The 18263-nt window shown below is 41.8% G+C and overlaps 1 protein-coding gene across 1 annotated transcript; it reads left to right on the top strand.

The window, feature by feature from the left end:
* The first annotated feature begins 96 nt into the window (after positions 1–96).
* lbp/bpi-2 (LBP (LPS binding protein)/BPI (bactericidal/permeability-increasing protein) like-2) lies at positions 97–5305 on the top strand. Its single transcript, NM_001124198.1, is given in 16 exon segments — positions 97–155; positions 1648–1765; positions 1905–2019; positions 2177–2308; positions 2456–2611; positions 2769–2832; positions 2922–2982; positions 3183–3274; positions 3579–3755; positions 3854–3913; positions 4132–4299; positions 4390–4457; positions 4540–4582; positions 4672–4735; positions 4821–4897; positions 5019–5305. Coding segments are annotated over 15 exon segments (1422 nt in total). The 5' UTR covers positions 97–155; positions 1648–1662; the 3' UTR covers positions 5061–5305.
* The last annotated feature ends 12958 nt before the right edge of the window (positions 5306–18263 follow it).

Here is an 18263-nt window from a genome sequence, read left to right on the forward strand (position 1 = left end):
AGCCAAGTATCAGTCAGCCCATTTCTCAAGCAGCTCTTCCTGGTTCAGAGAAGTGAATCAAAGGCCATGCGAATCTCTTCTCCTTTCACTCTGCCCTGCCGCCAGCTAGGGAGCAACAACAACAGAAGAGATCCACTTTCTTACCAGTGCATGAGGTAGGTAACTACAGAGTCGTGCATACAAAATAGACTGGCCTGTTTCTCTCTGTCAATTTAAAAGTTCTCTCTTTTACAGAAGTGTGTCAGGTTGAGGTGAGAACCCCATTTTATCATTTGTGCTAATATGTACATACCGGAAGTGTTTTGCAGGTATTCGGGGGAAAATGTATTGTAGGGTAATTTTATGAAAGCTGTCACTCCTCAATCTCCACTAAGTAAGCAGGCTAGATGGTGGGTTGACATGGTCATACAGTGTGGAAATGATACAGTATTTCAAAAGTGCTATCTTTTTCCCTGGGTAATTGAGAAACTGTCTATATGATTAGAGGTTTTAAACATTCTCTATTAGCGGTTTTAAACATTCTTCATTTGCTCAAGCGAGGTAAAAAAAACAACACATAAAACTGATTCCAATGGGGAAGCAATCAACAAACAGCTAACTTTCTATAGATACAGACAGTGGTGTAAAGTACTTAAATAAAAATACTTTAAAGTACTACTTCAATAGTTTTTGGGGGTATCTGTACTTTACTATATATATTCTTGACTACTTTTCATTTTACTTCACTACATTCCTAAAACAAATAATGTACTACATACATTTTCCTTGACACCCAAAAGTACTCTTTACATTTTGAATGCTTAGCAGGACAGGGAAATGGTCCAATTCATACACTTATCAAGAGAACATCCCTGGTTATCTTTACTGCCTCTGATCTGGTGGACTCACTTAACACAAATGCTTTGTTTGTAAATGATGTCTAAGTGTTGCAGTGTGCCTACCCCTGGCTATCTGTACATTTTTAAACAAGAAAATGGTGTTGTCTGCCTTGCTTAATATAAGGAATTGGAAAGTATTTATACTTTTACTTTTGATACTTAATTATATATAAAACCAAATACTTTTAGATTTTTACTCAAGTAGTATTTTACAGGGTGACTTCACTTTTACTTGAGTCATTTTCTATTAAGGTATCTATACTTTACTCAAGTATGACAATGGGGTACTTTGTCTATCACTGGATACAGAGTTCCTTGAGAAACACACCAGTCACATGTCTGTGAACCCAAGAAGGTGCCAATGCTCCGTAAAAGGATTTCAAATATGGGACTTTGTGTCACAAAGTGTTGATGGTATTAAGGGAAGCTGCATGCAACAAAACAGGAAGTATTTGTCCATTCTAGAAATTCCCCTGCTCAGTTTTAAGATTGTGGCAAAATATGGTTTCATTATTGGTCAAAAGAAACCAAGTCAGACGTAGGTCAATATTAGTGTTGAGACTACAGTGCACGTGTCTAGAGAGAAAATCAGTGCAGGGGAAAATAAGGCTTTACACAAGAAACTGTTAACAACCTTAATGCTCCTCCCATGAAAACGGAAGCCTAAAAGTCATAAGATATGATTATTCCCAATTCCATTCATTAGACAATAAACAATACACCTGTATTGTAATGTAGATATATTAGTGTTTGTTCATCTTCCCTACAGGTGACTGCAGTCAAAATGTCTCCATGCTGTTTGTTGGCTCTGTTGGCTGTAATCTCCTTAACTCTGGCTGCCAGCCCTGGAGTCAAGGTCAAACTCACAGACAAGGGTATTGAATATGGTATGTTTGAGGCAAGGGCAATAACATTACATGGTTTTAGATCAAGATGAGGCTGTGTATTATGATCATGTGGCAAATAAATATACTATCCTCCTCACAGCCCATTCTGCCTCAATGCCTTGCTCTCTGCTGTCCACAGGTAAACAGATTGGGATGGCATCTCTGCAACAGAAGCTTAAGACCATGAAGGTCCCAGATCTCTCTGGAACAGAGAAAGTGCCTCCCATTGGGAAGGTCAAGTACAGTTTGACAGGGTAAAGGACAACAATGTCTTTTCCCCCAAAAAATACATTGTTAATTGTCTGCTTATCTCATGTCATCACTTGTTGATTATCAACTGTGTTTACAAATGCTATAGTGTTCACAACATGCCCCTATCCTACCAACTATGTACTGTGTTCTAACCTCCAGAATGACCATAGTGAATCTGGGACTTCCCAAGTCTGCTTTGGTACTGATGCCAGGTACTGGAGTCAGGCTGGCTATTACTAATGCCTTCATCAACCTGCACGGGAACTGGAGGGTCCGATACTTCAGGTTCATGTGAGTTCATGGGGGAGGGTCTGAACACCCAGTGCATCCCCAGGACCAGGATGGAACAAGACTAAAACACTGCATAATTTTATCTTGGGTCTGCCTATCCATACCCCAAAGGACTCAAACAACATTATTTTCTTGTTAACAATCTAGACAAGACCGTGGCTCCTTCGACCTGGCGATAAATGGACTCACCATCACTGCCGATATTGCAATCAAGAGTGATGAAACTGGCAGGCCAACGGTCAGCACTGTCAACTGTGTGGCCAACGTGGGCAGCGCCAGCATCAAGTTCCATGGCGGGGCCAGGTACATGGAGTATATAGAGGCACTTAACACTATGCTGTACTTAAAACGTTGTGAGAACACATGTTATTGATTTAGGAATCATCAAACCACAATGTTAAAAAATGATTGCAATGTGGATTTACTTGTTTCTTCAAATGCTTTGGTTCCTGTTTTCCAGCTGGCTTTACAATCTTTTCAAGTCCTACATTGACAAGGCCCTGCGCAGTGCTCTGCAGAAACAGGTGAGGGACAGTGTAATGCCAGACTTCAAACTCAAATGAATCCTTTTCGGTTCTCTTGACAATAACAATGCCTCTGTTCAATATTACAGATCTGCCCCCTAGTGGCTGATGTTATTACTGACATGAACCCACACCTCAAAACGTTCAATGGTAAAACAAGATTTAAAGGCCAAATGCAGCCAGTTTTATATCAAATCATTTCTGGGTAACAATTAAGTACATTATTGTAATACATTTATATTAAAATGAATAAAAATAGTTTTTCTTTTATGTTATTCCAGTGACAAATTCTGGTGTTATTCATAGGCTACTAAATGGATCCTAAATATTTATTTTCTGCCATCTTGAAGTTCTAGCCAAAGTGGACCAGTATGCTGAAATTGAATATTCCATGGTGACATCACCCACCATTTCAAAGTCCTCCATTGAATTCAGCTTGAAGGTAAAAACTTCAGACTCCCAATCTACCTTTCAACGCTACAAGTAAGGCAAGATGTCAATTCTCCCTCTCTCTCTGTCTTCCTCTCTCTCTCTGTATCCCTCTCTCTCTGACTCTCCCTCTAACACACTCTCTCTGTCTGTCTGTCTGTCTGTCTGTCTGTCTGTCTGTCTGTCTGTCTGTCTGTCTGTCTGTCTGTCTGTCTGTCTGTCTGCCTGTCTGTCTGTCTGTCTGTGTCTCTCTCTCTCTCTCTCTCTCTCTCTCTCTCTCTCTCTCTCTCTCTCTCTCTCTCTCTCTCTCTCTCCAGGGTGAGTTCTACAACATTGGGAAGCACCAGGAGCCTCCGTTCTCTCCCACGCCCTTCTCGCTGCCTCCTCAGGACAACAACATGCTCTACATCGGGGTCTCTTCCTTCACCCCCAACTCTGCAGGCTTTGTGTACAACAATGCTGGAGCACTCAGCCTATATGTCACAGATGATATGGTGAGTCTGAATCTGATTCCCATCTACAGGGAGTGAGGTTTAACATAGTCCCATCTGCCTCAGGGGTGAGGTTAAACATAACTGTTTTCCCCCGACAGATCCCTCCTAGCTCTCCCATCCGTCTGAACACTGGAACGTTTGGAGTCTTCATTCCAGAGGTGATACACCAGACCCCACGTTCACTATTCGACCTCCATATCATATGACTTCATTTGTTTAGAAAAAAACAATCTATGAAATTAGTTTGGCTTTAGTGTCCATCCAGAGATGGAAATTAGCCTTTTGTTCAAACACATTTACTCTGAGTTTGTATCTAAGAGAAGATAAAGTGAACATTCTTCTCAGGATTAAAGAAAGATGATGTGTGTTGTTTCAGATAGCGAAGCGTTTTCCTGGAATGATGATGAAACTGCTGGTGAAGACGGTGAAGGAGCCCACCATCTCTCTTGAGCCCAACAACGTGACAGTCCAGGCCAGCGGCACAGTGACGGCCTACGCCATCCAGCCCAACACCACGCTCTCTCCCCTCTTTGTCCTCAACATGGTCAGTCAGTCTGTCAGTCACTCAGGAAGTAGAATACTGTAGCTTAGACTGTGAGAGTGATAATTAACTCTACTTTCTCTATCTCTGCAGGAGGGTAGTGTCAGCGCTCAAATGAACGTGACTGGGGTGAAGCTGGCTGGGGCTATCACTCTGAACAAGTGAGTATGATTGGTGCAAAAGGGGGGGGAGAAGCCCTTCAAACACTGACCAAAGTAAATTAATACTGTCTGCTTTTCACAGAATTGAGATGACATTGGGAACTAGTTATGTGGGACAATTTCAGGTAAGAATGATATTTTCAGAGCTTATGACATGCATATAACTTGCTAACACTGAACCACTGAACCTAAACAATGACATTATATCAAACAGGTTCAATCCCTTGACAACATCTTCCTGATGGTTCTGAAAGTGGTTGTGATACCTAAGGTCAATGGTGAGTTATTTATTTCCATGTTTATTTATATTCATTGTTTCTGCACTGATTGGCCACTGGAAAACCATGTGTTTGTATCTTATAGCTCGCCTAGAGAAGGGTTTTCCCCTGCCCACTATTGGAAAGATGAACCTTATCAACACTCAACTGCAAGTCCTGAAGGTACAGTCAGATATCTAAGAGCTCATTGCTTCCTACATCTCTTCTCATGTCCAATATCTCTTATACTGTAGCCAGTGTGTGTCCTATATTTGACAAACTACTGTTGCTCTTCTGTCTCCAGGACTACATGCTGATTGGGACAGATGTTCAGTTCACAGGATAAGTCCCATGTAAATCCCAGTGCAAGTCATCATTAATCGATGATTGATCATGCATCAAATCATAAATCAAATCAAACCAATGAGACATGTAATTAATGTTTGCAAATCAAATCTATTATACTGTACATATATACTCTCAAACAATGCACCACATTCTGAAATGAAATACTGTATCTTCCAATCTTTTCAGTATTCTACTACTATTCAGTGTTGTAATTTATATTGAATACATTTGTATAAATAAACAAATATCAGTAAAGCTTTCTTTTATTTGACAACAGTCTTCTTCAGCCTTCAGTCTGTTGTCTCTGGTTTGAGGTAACATCTTTGTCCATCAACTGCTGGCTTTATAACGAGCTATGCCCACAAAAAGCCAGCAAAGCACTGCTCAGCACCGTGGTGCCACAAAGGATGTCCACTCCACACTCACCTTCAGGGTACAGAGGACAAAGGACCAGAGGACTAGACACTGTGTTGATGGGTCAGACTGAAGCCAGTTGTCCGTCATGGTGATGGTCAGATAGATGTGTAGCTGTGTCACTCAGAGAGGTGTGGCTGAGGGCGTGGCCTCTCAGGCTCTCTGAGTTGGCTGATGTTATCTGTATTCGAGACAGGCCAGTCAGTCACAGTGCAGGAACAGAGCAGGTCTGAACATGGTGCCCCAGTGATGATGGTGTCTCATAATCCCTATAAAAGCACTCATAAGCCATTATAAGCACCTGAAATGGACATGAAATGAGACATTTGAATCAAATCAAAGTTTGTCATATGCGCCGAATACAACAGGTGTATTAGACCTTACAGTGAAATGCTTACTTACAGGCTCTAACCAATAGTGCAAAAAAGGTATTAGGTGAACAATAGGTAAGTAAAGAAATAAAAACAACAGTGAAAAGACAGTGAAAAACAGTAGCGAGGCTATAAAAGTAGCGAGGCTATAAAAGTAGCAAGGCTACATACAGACATCGGTTAGTCTGGCTGATTGAGGTAGTATGTACATGTAGATATGGTTACTTTCATAGAGTATAATTGAGAGAGCGCGAGAGAGAAGTATTTTTTATTATTATTTATTGAATATTCGAAACATACAATATACCTGCAGTGAAGCCGCTCAATAACTACATCATACCAGTCATCCAACAGATTCCCATTCAGAGAGACACACACAAGCATTCAGGTTCAATGTCCTGCTCAAGGGCATGTTGACCAATCTACCACCAGGCCAAAAAACATGAACCCGAACCCTCCAAGATCCCCCCCCCCCTTCCCCCCCACAGTTCCCCAATAGCTGTCCCTCAACCATTCGACAGCTAGTAAAAAATACAATTAATTCCATTCCCCACCCCAAGATCCCCCCTATGCACCAGCAACCAAGAGAATGATGAACCCCCACCCCAAGATCCCCCCTATGCACCAGCAACCAAGAGAATGATGAACCCCCACCCCAAGATCTCCCCTACGCACCAGCAACCAAGAGAATGATGAACCCCCACCCCAAGATCCCCCCTATGCACCAGCAACCAAGAGAATGAACCCCCACCCCAAGATCCCCCCTATGCACCAGCAACCAAGAGAATGAACCCCCACCCCAAGATCCCCCCTATGCACCAGCAACCAAGAGAATGAATTAAAGAGAAAAAAGGAAAAGAGAAGAAAACAACAACGCAAAAAAATATATATATAAATAAAACAAAACAATACATTTATAACAAAGGACATTAAGTACAACTGAAATCATAACAGCAATGCCAACTGTATATGTTTGTGTGCATGTCTGGCACTATTACATGTATGTGTGTGTTTTTGTATGTGTTTATTTGAATGAGAGTGTGTGTATGTATATGTACATGCATGTGTACAAACACCTGCACGGCATCAGCCTCAGACAAACCGGCATTAGTTGTAAAAACACTGCCACTTAGTGTCATTCAAATGTACTTTTATGTTTTATTTTGACTTTTTTTATTTTTTACTTTTACTTTCATCATTCTCTCTCTCACACAGCAACTCCACTCCCACTTGTCTCCAATTCCACATCCCAACCCTCAGCTTCCCTCTGCCCATCCCATCTATCTCTGCTGGCCACACACTTCGGGTTTCTACGCAACACATATCTTTCAACTATGCTGTGATGTTTAACGTACAATTTCAATCTATCTAATTGAATAGAATCTACAGATTGCGTGTTGAAGATAAATACTTTTACTAAGAGTATTAGTATATTAGTAAATGACTGACCCGGTCTCTCCAGATCTCCTAACAGTACTATTTCTAGGGTCAATTTAAGATCTATGCTATGCATTTTCAGCTATTCCTGAACCTGAGACCAGAAACAGGCTACCTGAGGGCAATACCAAAATAAATAATCTATTGATTCTGTATCCTCACAACAGAATCTGCAGAGCTTCGAAGATTTTATGCCCCAAATATTCAACATTTTGTTGGTGGCAAGAATTCTATATAATAATTTTAGCTGAAAAGCACGAAGTCGTGAATCTTGTGTTGTTTTATATATCAGCTCAACTCAAAAATCTCTTCCCAACTATTTTGCAATCTGTATGGCACAGTTGTCAACATCCTGGTCCTCAAATGAAACTGGTATACTTTCCTATTTATGCCATTTTTATTCCTCTGCCGGTTTTGATGCTTTATATTGGGCAGACAGACCAGTTTCCTACCGAGCATCACAAATACCAGGAATCTTCCCCTGCAGTTGATCCACTTTCACATTTACCGCTACCCCAGTAATCATCCTTTCAATGGCACCCTTTTCTTGAGAGCAAAACAAGTCACAGCTCTTGTCCCCATTCATGTGGCATGGCATCCCTCTGACCAGCAGAAACCCAAACAATTATCAAAAGACCACGTTGATTTTCTTCTCGTATCAGGTCGGTGAGCTATAATAAGAACTGATTGTGTGTAAATAACTATCCATCTTTCAAATACGTCCTCAAGGACGTCCAACATTGTGGTTTGTCTTGAACCTCTTCCTTCACAAAAGGTTCCACTGTACTATACATTGTACTATACATTGGCCCACAGTGAACGTGCCATCGTCGTGGAATGAAACTATAGAAACATTTTACCATAAAGATCAATATCTACAGTCTATACATATTTAAGAGAGAGAGAGAGAAAAAAAGAGAGAGAGAAAGAGAGAAAAGAGAGCGAGAGAGAGAGAGGGAGAGAGAGAGCAAGAGAGAGAGAAAGAGAAAAATAGAGTGAGAGAGAGAGAAAAAAAATAAAGAGAAAGAGAGAGAGAAAGAGAGGGGGGAGATGGAGGGAAGGAGAGAGAGAAAGAGAGGGGGAGATGGAGGGAAGGAGAGAGAGAAAGAGAGGGGGAGATGGAGGGAAGGAGAGAGAGAAAGAGAGGGGGAGATGGAGGGAAGGAGAGAGAGAAAGAGAGGGGGAGATGGAGGGAAGGAGAGAGAGAAAGAGTGGGGGGAGATGGAGGGAAGGAGAGAGAGAAAGAGAGGGGGGAGATGGAGGGAAGGAGAGAGAGAAAGAGAGGGGGGAGATGGAGGGAAGGAGAGAGAGAAAGAGAGGGGGGAGATGGAGGGAAGGAGAGAGAGAAAGAGAGGGGGGAGATGGAGGGAAGGAGAGAGAGAAAGAGAGGGGGGAGATGGAGGGAAGGAGAGAGAGAAAGAGAGGGGGGAGATGGAGGGAAGGAGAGAGAGAAAGAGAGGGGGGAGATGGAGGGAAGGAGAGAGAGAAAGAGAGGGGAGAGATGGAGGGAAGGAGAGAGAGAAAGAGAGGGGGGAGATGGAGGGAAGGAGAGAGAGAAAGAAAAAATAAATATTTGAACAATCAAAGGCGGAAGTCACTGGAACAAAGCTTTTCCAGCATCTTTCCTCAGTTCAGTGGCTTCACCCCTCACACAGGGAAGGACTGAGATGACGACCTGAACTAACATCAATGACTGCAGGGGAACCCAATAGAATCAACACACAAAGGATTAATCCAGAAGGTTTGTTTAAGATTGTAATGTTTTTGTGTGTGTCAATAACAACATTTGGTTATGATGATGTCATTAATTGATAGCGTAATCCTGTCAAAGTTTGTTTCCGAACATATTCAATCCTTATCCCAGTCTGCTGTTCCCACATGCTTCAAGAGGGCCACCATTGTTCCTGTTCCCAAGAAAGCTAAGGTAACTGAGCTAAACGACTACCACCCCGTTGCACTCACTTCCGTCATCATGAAGTGCTTTGAGAGACTAGTCAAGGACCATATCACCTTCACCCTACCTGACACCCTAGACCCACTCCAATTTGCTTACCGCCCCCCCTACAGTGGTAGGCTTGATTACCAACAACGACGAGACGGCCTACAGGGAGGAAGTGAGGGCCCTCGGAGTGTGATGTCAGGAAAATAACCTCACACTCAACGTCAACCAAACAAAGGAGATGATCGTGGACTTCAGGAAACAGCAGAGGGAGCTGCTATCCACATCGACGGGACAGTAGTGGAGAGGGTAGTAAGTTTTAAGTTCCTCGGCGTACACATCACAGATAAACTGAATTGGTCCACCCACACAGACAGCGTTGTGAAGAAGGCGCCTCTTCAACCTCAGGAAGCTGAAGAAATCCGGCTTGTCACCAAAAGCACTCACAAACTTTTACAGATGCACAATTGAGAACATCCTGTCGGGCTGTATCACCGCCTGGTACGGCAACTGCTCCGCCCAGAACCGTAAGGCTCTCCAGAGGGTAGTGAGGTCTGCACAACGGGTAGTGAGGTCTGCAGGCAAACTACCTGCCCTCCAGGACACCTACACCACCTGATGTCACAGGAAGGCCATAAAGATCATCAAGGACAACAACCACCCGAGCCACAGCCTGTTCACCCCGCTATCATCCAGAAGGCGAGGTCAGTACAGGTGCATCAAAGCTGGGACCGAGAGACTGAAAAACAGCTTCTATCTCAAGGCCATCCGACTGTTAAACAGCCACAACTATCATTGAGTGGCTGCTGCCAACATACTGACTCAACTCCAGCCACTTTAATAATGTAAAAATTGATGAAAACTGTATCACTAGCCACTTTAAACAATGCCACTTCATATAATGTTTACATACCCTACATTACTCATCTCATATGTATATACTGTACTCTATACCATCTACTGCGTCTTGCCATCTTTATGTAATACATGTATCACTAGCCACTTTAAACAATGCCACTTTTATATGTTTACATACCCTACATTACTCATCTCATATGTATATACTGTACCGATACTGCATCTTGCCTATGCTGTTCTGCACCATCACTCATTCATATATTTGTATGTACATATTCTTAATTCCTATACACTTGTGTGTATAAGGTAGTTGTTGTGGAATTGTTAGGTTAGATTACTCGTTGGTTATTTCTGCATTGTCGGAACTAGAAGCACAAGTATTTCGCTACACTCGCATTAACATCTGCTAACCATGTGTATGTGACAAATAACATTTGATTTGATTTGATTACAGTTTATCAGAATTGCAACAACAACAAAAACTATACATGAAGATAATATTTAGATTGTTATCTGTATCAACTATACATGGTTATTTATTCTTCAAATACAATTACTAAACTAACTGCTGTGCTTTATTTTGGATATGTATTGGTTGAAGAATCAAACAAAGCCAGACTTTGATTTAGCATTTTTTATGTATTTTACATAATAACTAAGATTTGGTTTTGCTGCACTAAATCGTCTTCCTCTTGGTCAAAGTAATCATGAAAACAATGTCTACCTCTCTTAGAGACTCCATGTCCGCTGCAGTGATATCAGATCAGAGGCCAAGTGAGGAAAACTGTGGCTTCAGAGTTTTTTTCTAATGCAATTTTTAACACTGACATTTTTTCTTGCTGTCCATTGTTTTCCAGAATTTGCCATGATGATGGAGAGAGCTGCCCTGCTGGTGTTCTGCTGTCTGGTGACGTCTGTATCAGACGTCTGTATCAGGCTCTCCACTCTGGCCATCTATTAGGTACTGTAAGAAGCCAAACATTCTGCATAACAGCTATTTCATTTACAATCCAAAGTAATTTCAATAGTATTCAAATATGTTGCAGAATATTAACCAACATGCTAATTTGACAAATGTCTACCACGGGTTGTATGACATATGACAAAAGATAGCTTATTTTGCTTCAATGTGACTTAAACAAACTAAAATCTCAGAACTTAATGAATGAATGTGTCACGCCCTGACCATAGTAAACTGTTAATTCTGTGTTGGTTGGGATGTGATAGCGATTTGGGTGGGATGTGATAGCGACTTGGGTGGGTCATCTAGGTGGAATGTATTTCTATGGTGGCCTGATATGATTCCCAATCAGAGGCAGCTGTTTATCGTTGTCTCTGATTGGGGATCATATTTAGGTAGCCATTTCCCCATTGGTATTCGTGGGATATTGTCTACATTGTGTTGCCTGAGTGCACACCAGTAGCGTCACGTTTCGTTTATGCTTTATTGGTTTGGTGAGTTTCAGTTTATAAAAAATATGTGGAACTCTATTCACGCTGCGCCTTGGTCTACTCATGACGACGAACGTGACAGAAGAAGCCACCAAAAGTGGACCAAGCAGCGTGTACAGGAGGAGTGGACTTGGGAGGAGATCCTGGATGGTAAAGGACCCTGGACGCAGGCCGGGGAGTATCGCCGTCCGAAGGAGGAGATAGAGGCAGCGAAAGCGGAACGGCGACGACACGGGGAGATAGCTCAACGAAGCAAGCAAGAGAGGCAACCCCATAAAATATTTTGGGGGGTCACACGGGGAGATTGGCAGAGTCAGGGTTTAGACCTGAGCCAACTCCCCGTGCCTACGTGGGGAGCGTGTGACTGGTCAGGCATCGTGTTATGCGGTGATGCGAACTGTGTCTCCAGTACGCATTCACAGCCCGGTGCGTTCTCTGCCAGCTCCAGCTGCCTTTTGAGTAACAAACAATACGCAAAGTAATTCTGGTGTATGTGCTTTGCCAGCAGACCAACAAAACAATTGCAATCATTAAATGTGTAAGTGTTCTAGTACCAGTCTTTGGGGAACAGCAGCTAAACCCCCTATTATGTTACTCACCCTCTTGTTAGACAGGTTGAGTGAAATAATCCACACCTGAACTGCAGTTATCCCCCCTACTCTGCCCCCAGTCTCATTGACCAGGGCCCAGGCATGGACAATGGGCTCGCTCTGCTAGCTCCCTTTGAGGCGTCTGTTGGCACGATTCTCACAAGTGTAGTCTTTGAGACATATTTGACTATCATGGAAACATCTCAGGAACAGTGTGCCTAGTTTAGGAGCAGTGTGCCTAGTTTAGGAACAGTGTGCCTATGTCTGTCTGACGCAAACAAATGCATCGAGCGGTTCTTGGCTGCAGAGCATGTGATGCTGATAAGCCTACCCACATTAACAAATATTTTTGTGGTCATGACTGTATAAGTGAACAGTTTGTTTTCACATGCTATGTAAAAAAAATCTACCATATTTTAAATGCCATTATCTCAATTATAGTCGGGTGAAGTGATAATTTTCAGTAGATTAGTTTTTCTTTCAGATGCATAATACTGATCTGATACTTTGCCCCCGAACGCTGTGATTAACAATGTGCTGTACAAATGTGGGTTGAGTCACTGATGTGCTCTTCCTGTCTGGGTTGGCGACCCCTTTTAATGGATCCTTGAATAACCTTTTGTGGTACATTTTTTTAACTACACCCCCCCCCCCCCCCCCCCCCCCCCCTTTCCTCCCCTGTTATTATTATTATTAATAATAATACGCACAACAATAACACAATTTGTTATAAACAATATTTGTGTGTTTATTCTGATTTTAGTGGCAAAGCAGAATAAACAATCTAAATATGAGGTAAACTCCCAGCAGAGCCCCAAGTCCAATGGGTTTATCCTCTGGCGTGTGGATGTTAATGTGTTGATGTTCTCCGTATCCATAGCCAGAAATGTTTTGCAGTGCATGGTGATTGAACAGGTTTCCTGTTATATTCATCAGAGGTGTAGGGAGGGTGAAGTCTGTGAATCCAAAAAATAGTAGTTATACAGATGATTGACAAAACATGGACACGGCAGTATTCATACTTTTGGGGCGGCAGGTAGCCTAGTGGTTAGAGGCAGGTAGCCTAGTGGTTAGAGGCAGGTAGATTAGTGGTTAGAGGCAGGTAGCCTAGTGGTTAGAGCATTGGGCCAGTAACTGAAAGGTTGCTAGATCGAATCCCTGAGCTGACAAGTTAAAAATCTGTTGTTCTGCCCCTGAAAAAGGCAGTTAACCCACTGTTCCTAGGCTGTCATTGCAAATAAGAATTTGTTGATAACTGACTTGCCTAGTTAAATAAATACATAGGTTTTTGTGGTGAATGAAAAAAACTGTTTTGATAATGGTTTTCAGACACATACCTTGTAATCTGGAGGCCTATGGGAGAATGGAGAATGGTAAATGGGATCTGTATAACATACCAGTACCACTTGACATACCGTTGTTTGTCTCCTTGTCTGCATACCTGCAGACACAAACACAAAAGTGAGCAGTCATCTGCACTCAATACAGCTAGCCTTCAACATATTCTTATAGCCTACATATTCTTACCTCTTTGTTGATTGGTATCTATTGAATTGTGTCAATTTTTTTTGTTTTAGAAAGATTGGCACAAATATGAAAAGATAGATGGTATCATCATAAAACAATATCAATTTAGATCATATAAGGGAACAACCTCAAATTGATGAGCTCTTTACATTTTTCAGTTAAGTGACTGCATCTTCTGTCCTTTAATATTCAAATCCAAGTGTTTCAGTTGGGCAGTTAGGTTCCTGCAAGAACCCCCTCCAACTAAGGAGGTTCCTCGATGAACCCCACCTCCTATGGGGTACTTGGAATAACCTTTTGGGGGCCATTTTCAGTGCCAAGAACCCTAAGGTTCTTCAAAGAACTTAGAAGAACCCTTGTTGAACCCCTAATTTTTAGAGTGTAGCCCTAATCCTAACCTTATCTCTTATCTCTTATCCTAACCCTAAGCCCTAACACTGACCCCTACCTTAACCCTTACCCTAACCTTTATTCAAAACCTAACCGTAACCTTAGCAAGCAGTTGCTTATCAACAGATAGGTTGTTGATGGTATGACCATCTGTAGAGCATCTGGATTATCCAAATAAAGTGTGTCCTAAACATGCACTACTCCCCGTAGCTGTTTTTCCAGGATGATCTGAAGGAACTTCCTGGCTGAGATTTGGCCTAGAACCTTCCTGTAGCTGTTGGTGAAGATCGCATCAGCATGTCTTCCTGATCTGAGATGAAAGATGGGAGGGAGCACATGACAGATCATTTGATGGATAGAATGTATAGAATTTGAAAGTTCAGTTAACCTTATTGTTATTATTCAATTATTCACTACTGTATAGCAACAAAAGCACTTATGAGAAGGTTTTTGGTTTTATTTATTTGCAGCAAAGAAAATATGTGAAAGACAAAACAGCACACATAAAAAAAATAATGTTTTACAAATGTTGTGCAGGTGAGGTTGGAAGCCCAAAAGCAAGACCTGAAAGGCTTGTATGAAAACCACACCACAAATATAAGTAAAAACAAAAATGTCAATCAGTTAAACAAATCATATTAATTATAATTGTACAAGATATACTCAGTATAGAAAACCTTCTTTGATTGTGTGTGTGTGTGTGTGTGTGTGTGTGTGGTGTGTGTGTGCGAGAGAGAGAGAGTTAGGCTACATGGAGGAGACTACTGGGTAGTTTGGTTCTTCAGGCTGACCTCTAGTCTATGCTTTAAGTTATTGAGGGATGATGATGTTTTGGCATTGTGGAGATAGGAATTCCAGAGCATGGAACCTCTGTATCTAATAGAGAATTGACTATGTGAGGTGCAGCAGTTATCGTGGAAATATTGAATCAAATATTTCTCAGATACCGGAGCTTGTGAATTCAAATAGACTTTATTACAAACAGTAACAACGCCGAGCAATTCCATGGAAGAACTGACTCTTCTTGTTCAGAACATCAGTATTTATAAATTTCCACCAGATATATTCCCTCCTTCATATGTAAATGATTAACTCCCCTTAGCCTTGCATCGCCATTATCTTTATGACTTAGTACTGGCTTGTGTACGCCCACATCTGGCTCAGGTTAGATTATATTGGTGGTGCAACCAAAGGTCCTCTATAAAAAATAATACATTTATTACATATATATGTTCCCATTATAAGTACATTTCAAATAGATTTGAATTAACACAACCATGTCTTCCCAATGCATATACAGTGGGGCAAAAAAGTATTTAGTCAGCCACCAATTGTGCAAGTTCTCCCACTTAAAAGATGAGAGAGGCCTGTAATTGTCATCATAGGTACACTTCAAATATGACAGACAAAATGAGAAGAAAGAAATCCAGAAAATCACATTGTAGGATTTTTTAATGAATTTCTTTGCAAATTATGGTGGAAAAAAAGTATTTGGTCAATAACAAAAGTTTATCTCAATACTTTGTTATATACCCTTTGTTGGCAATGACAGAGGTCAAATGTTTTCTGTAAGTCTTCACAAGGTTTTCACACACTGTTGCTGGTATTTTGGCCCATTCCTCCATGCAGATCTCCTCTAGAGCAGTGATGTTTTGGGGCTGTTGCTGGGCAACACAGACTTTCAACTCCCTCCAAAGATTTTCTATGGGGTTGATATCTGGAGACTGGCTAGGCCACTCCAGGACCTTGAAATGCTTCTTACGAAGCCACTCCTTCGTTGCCCGGGCGGTGTGTTTGGGATCATTGTCATGCTGAAAGACCCAGCCACGTTTCATCTTCAATGCCCTTGCTGATGGAAGGAGGTTTTCACTCAAAATCTCACGATACATGGCCCCATTCATTCTTTCCTTTACACGGATCAGTCGTCCTGGTCCCTTTGCAGAAAAACAGCCACAAAGCATGATGTTTCCACCCCCATGCTTCACAGTAGGTATGGTGTTCTTTGGATGCAACTCAGCATTCTTTGTCCTCCAAACACGACGAGTTGAGTTTTTACCAAAAAGTTATATTTTGGTTTCATCTGACCATATGACATTCTCCCGATCTTCTTCAGGATCATCCAAATGCTCTCTAGCAAACTTCAGACGGGTCTGGACATGTACTGGCTTAAGCAGGGGGACACGTCTGGCACTGCAGGATTTTAGTCCCTGGCGGCGTAGTGTGTTACTGATGGTAGGCTTTGTTACTTTGGTCCCAGCTCTCTGCAGGTCATTCACTAGGTCATTCACTAGGTTCACACCGTTCTTGTGATCATTTTGACCCCACGGGGTGAGATCTTGCGTGGAGCCCCAGATCGAGGGAGATTATTAGTGGTCTTGCATGTCTTCCATTTCCTAATAATTGCTCCCACAGTTGATTTCTTCAAACAAAGCTGCTTACCTATTGCAGATTCAGTCTTCCCAGCCTGGTGCAGGTCTACAGTTTTGTTTCTGGTGTCCTTTGACAGCTCTTTGGTCTTGGCCATAGTGGAGTTTGGAGTGTGACTGTTTGAGGTTGTGGACAGGTGTCTTTTATACTGATAACAAGTTCAAACAGGTGCCATTAATACAGGTAACGAGTGGAGGACAGAGGAGCCTCTTAAAGAAGAAGTTACAGGTCTGTGAGAGCCAGAAATCTTGCTTGTTTGTAGGTGACCAAATACTTATTTTCCACCATAATTTGCAAATAAATTAATTAAAAATCCTACAATGTGATTTTCTGGAGAAAAAAAAATCTCATTTTGTCTGTCATAGTTGAAGTGTACCTATGATGAAAATTACAGGCCTCTCTCATCTTTTTAAGTTGGAGAACTTGCACAATTGGTGGCTGACTAAATACTTTTTTGCCCCACTGTACATAGTTTGGGACTTCTGTATTGGTTGGTAAAAATGCATAGTCACTGTCCCACACCAGTTCAGATCTGTGTCACTTGGAAAAGATAAACCCATGTACCCTGTGGGTCCCATTCTATCTGGCTCCAAACAGTCTGGTCTTTGTTGGCTCGACTTAGCTTATTCACATATACACCACTTAGTTCTGTTTCTTTATGTCTAATGTTTACCTCTATGTTGGACCACACCTGCACTGTCTTATACTGCTTCTTCTTCCTACTTCCAAAGTAAATACTTTGGGAACTGGAAAATGACTAGGCGACCGGAGACTCTTCAACATGGGTACTGGAAAATTACCAAAGAGCTGGATTTTATCCCACACAGTGGGGAGGGTGAAGGTTATTGCAGTGTCTTGTGTTAGATAGATGGATTTCAGAATTAAGCTGGAAGAATATATTGGTTTAGGTCAACTGTCTGGGAGGTATGAGTATTTGTAGATGAAAGTTGATAATTGGCGTACGTTAATATTTTAAATAGACAAGATATTGAGTTTCTTAAAGAAAGGTGCAGATGGAGCCAGGTAATTAGAGGAGGTGGCTAGTGGCTAAACTAAAGGAAACACTTGTGTAAAAGAGGGATACAAAGTATTTTGAAAGCAGGTGATTCCACACGAGTATGGTTCCTGAGTTAATTAAGAAATTAACATCCCATAAAATGCCCAGTTGCCCATTATTTTGACTACCATGGCTAGAAGAAGAGATCTCAGTGACCTTGAAAGAGGGGTCACGAAGGAGCATGTGTGTGTGTGTGTGTGCGTGGGTGGGTGTGCGTGTTTGCATGCGGGAAATGGTGCTCAGGTTTGAGCACTGACGTAATATCATGTGGGTAGTCACTTGCAGTGTTGGTTTTATTACATAAATACTGGATAGCAGTGTAGGCTGCTGAGGGAAGCATGGTTCATAATAATGGCCCAAACGGAGCAAATGGAATGGCATTAAACACATGGAAAGTTGGGTTTGTGTGTTTGTGGGGGTGTATACTTCAAGCTGAACTAAATTTCACTAACCTCTGACAAAGTTTAACAACACACACAGAGACACTCACGAACAGAATAACGTGGGATTCAGGGTTCGGGTTAGAGGGAGTGTTATCAACTCCTTACTTTGGTAGCCTAACATAGTATATTGGACTACTTTAATTAGATGACAACCATTTAAACTGGCACATGGCCATCTGGATCAGCACCGTGCGCCAGAAAGATGTTTAGGATATGAGGGGACATGACCGTCTGGGATATAGTCCCAAATGTCACCCTATTCCCTACACTCTTAGAAAAAAGGGTTCCAAAAGGGT

The sequence above is a fragment of the Oncorhynchus mykiss genome, chromosome 17 (genome assembly GCF_013265735.2).
Source record: "Oncorhynchus mykiss isolate Arlee chromosome 17, USDA_OmykA_1.1, whole genome shotgun sequence".
Lineage (NCBI taxonomy): Eukaryota > Metazoa > Chordata > Actinopteri > Salmoniformes > Salmonidae > Oncorhynchus > Oncorhynchus mykiss.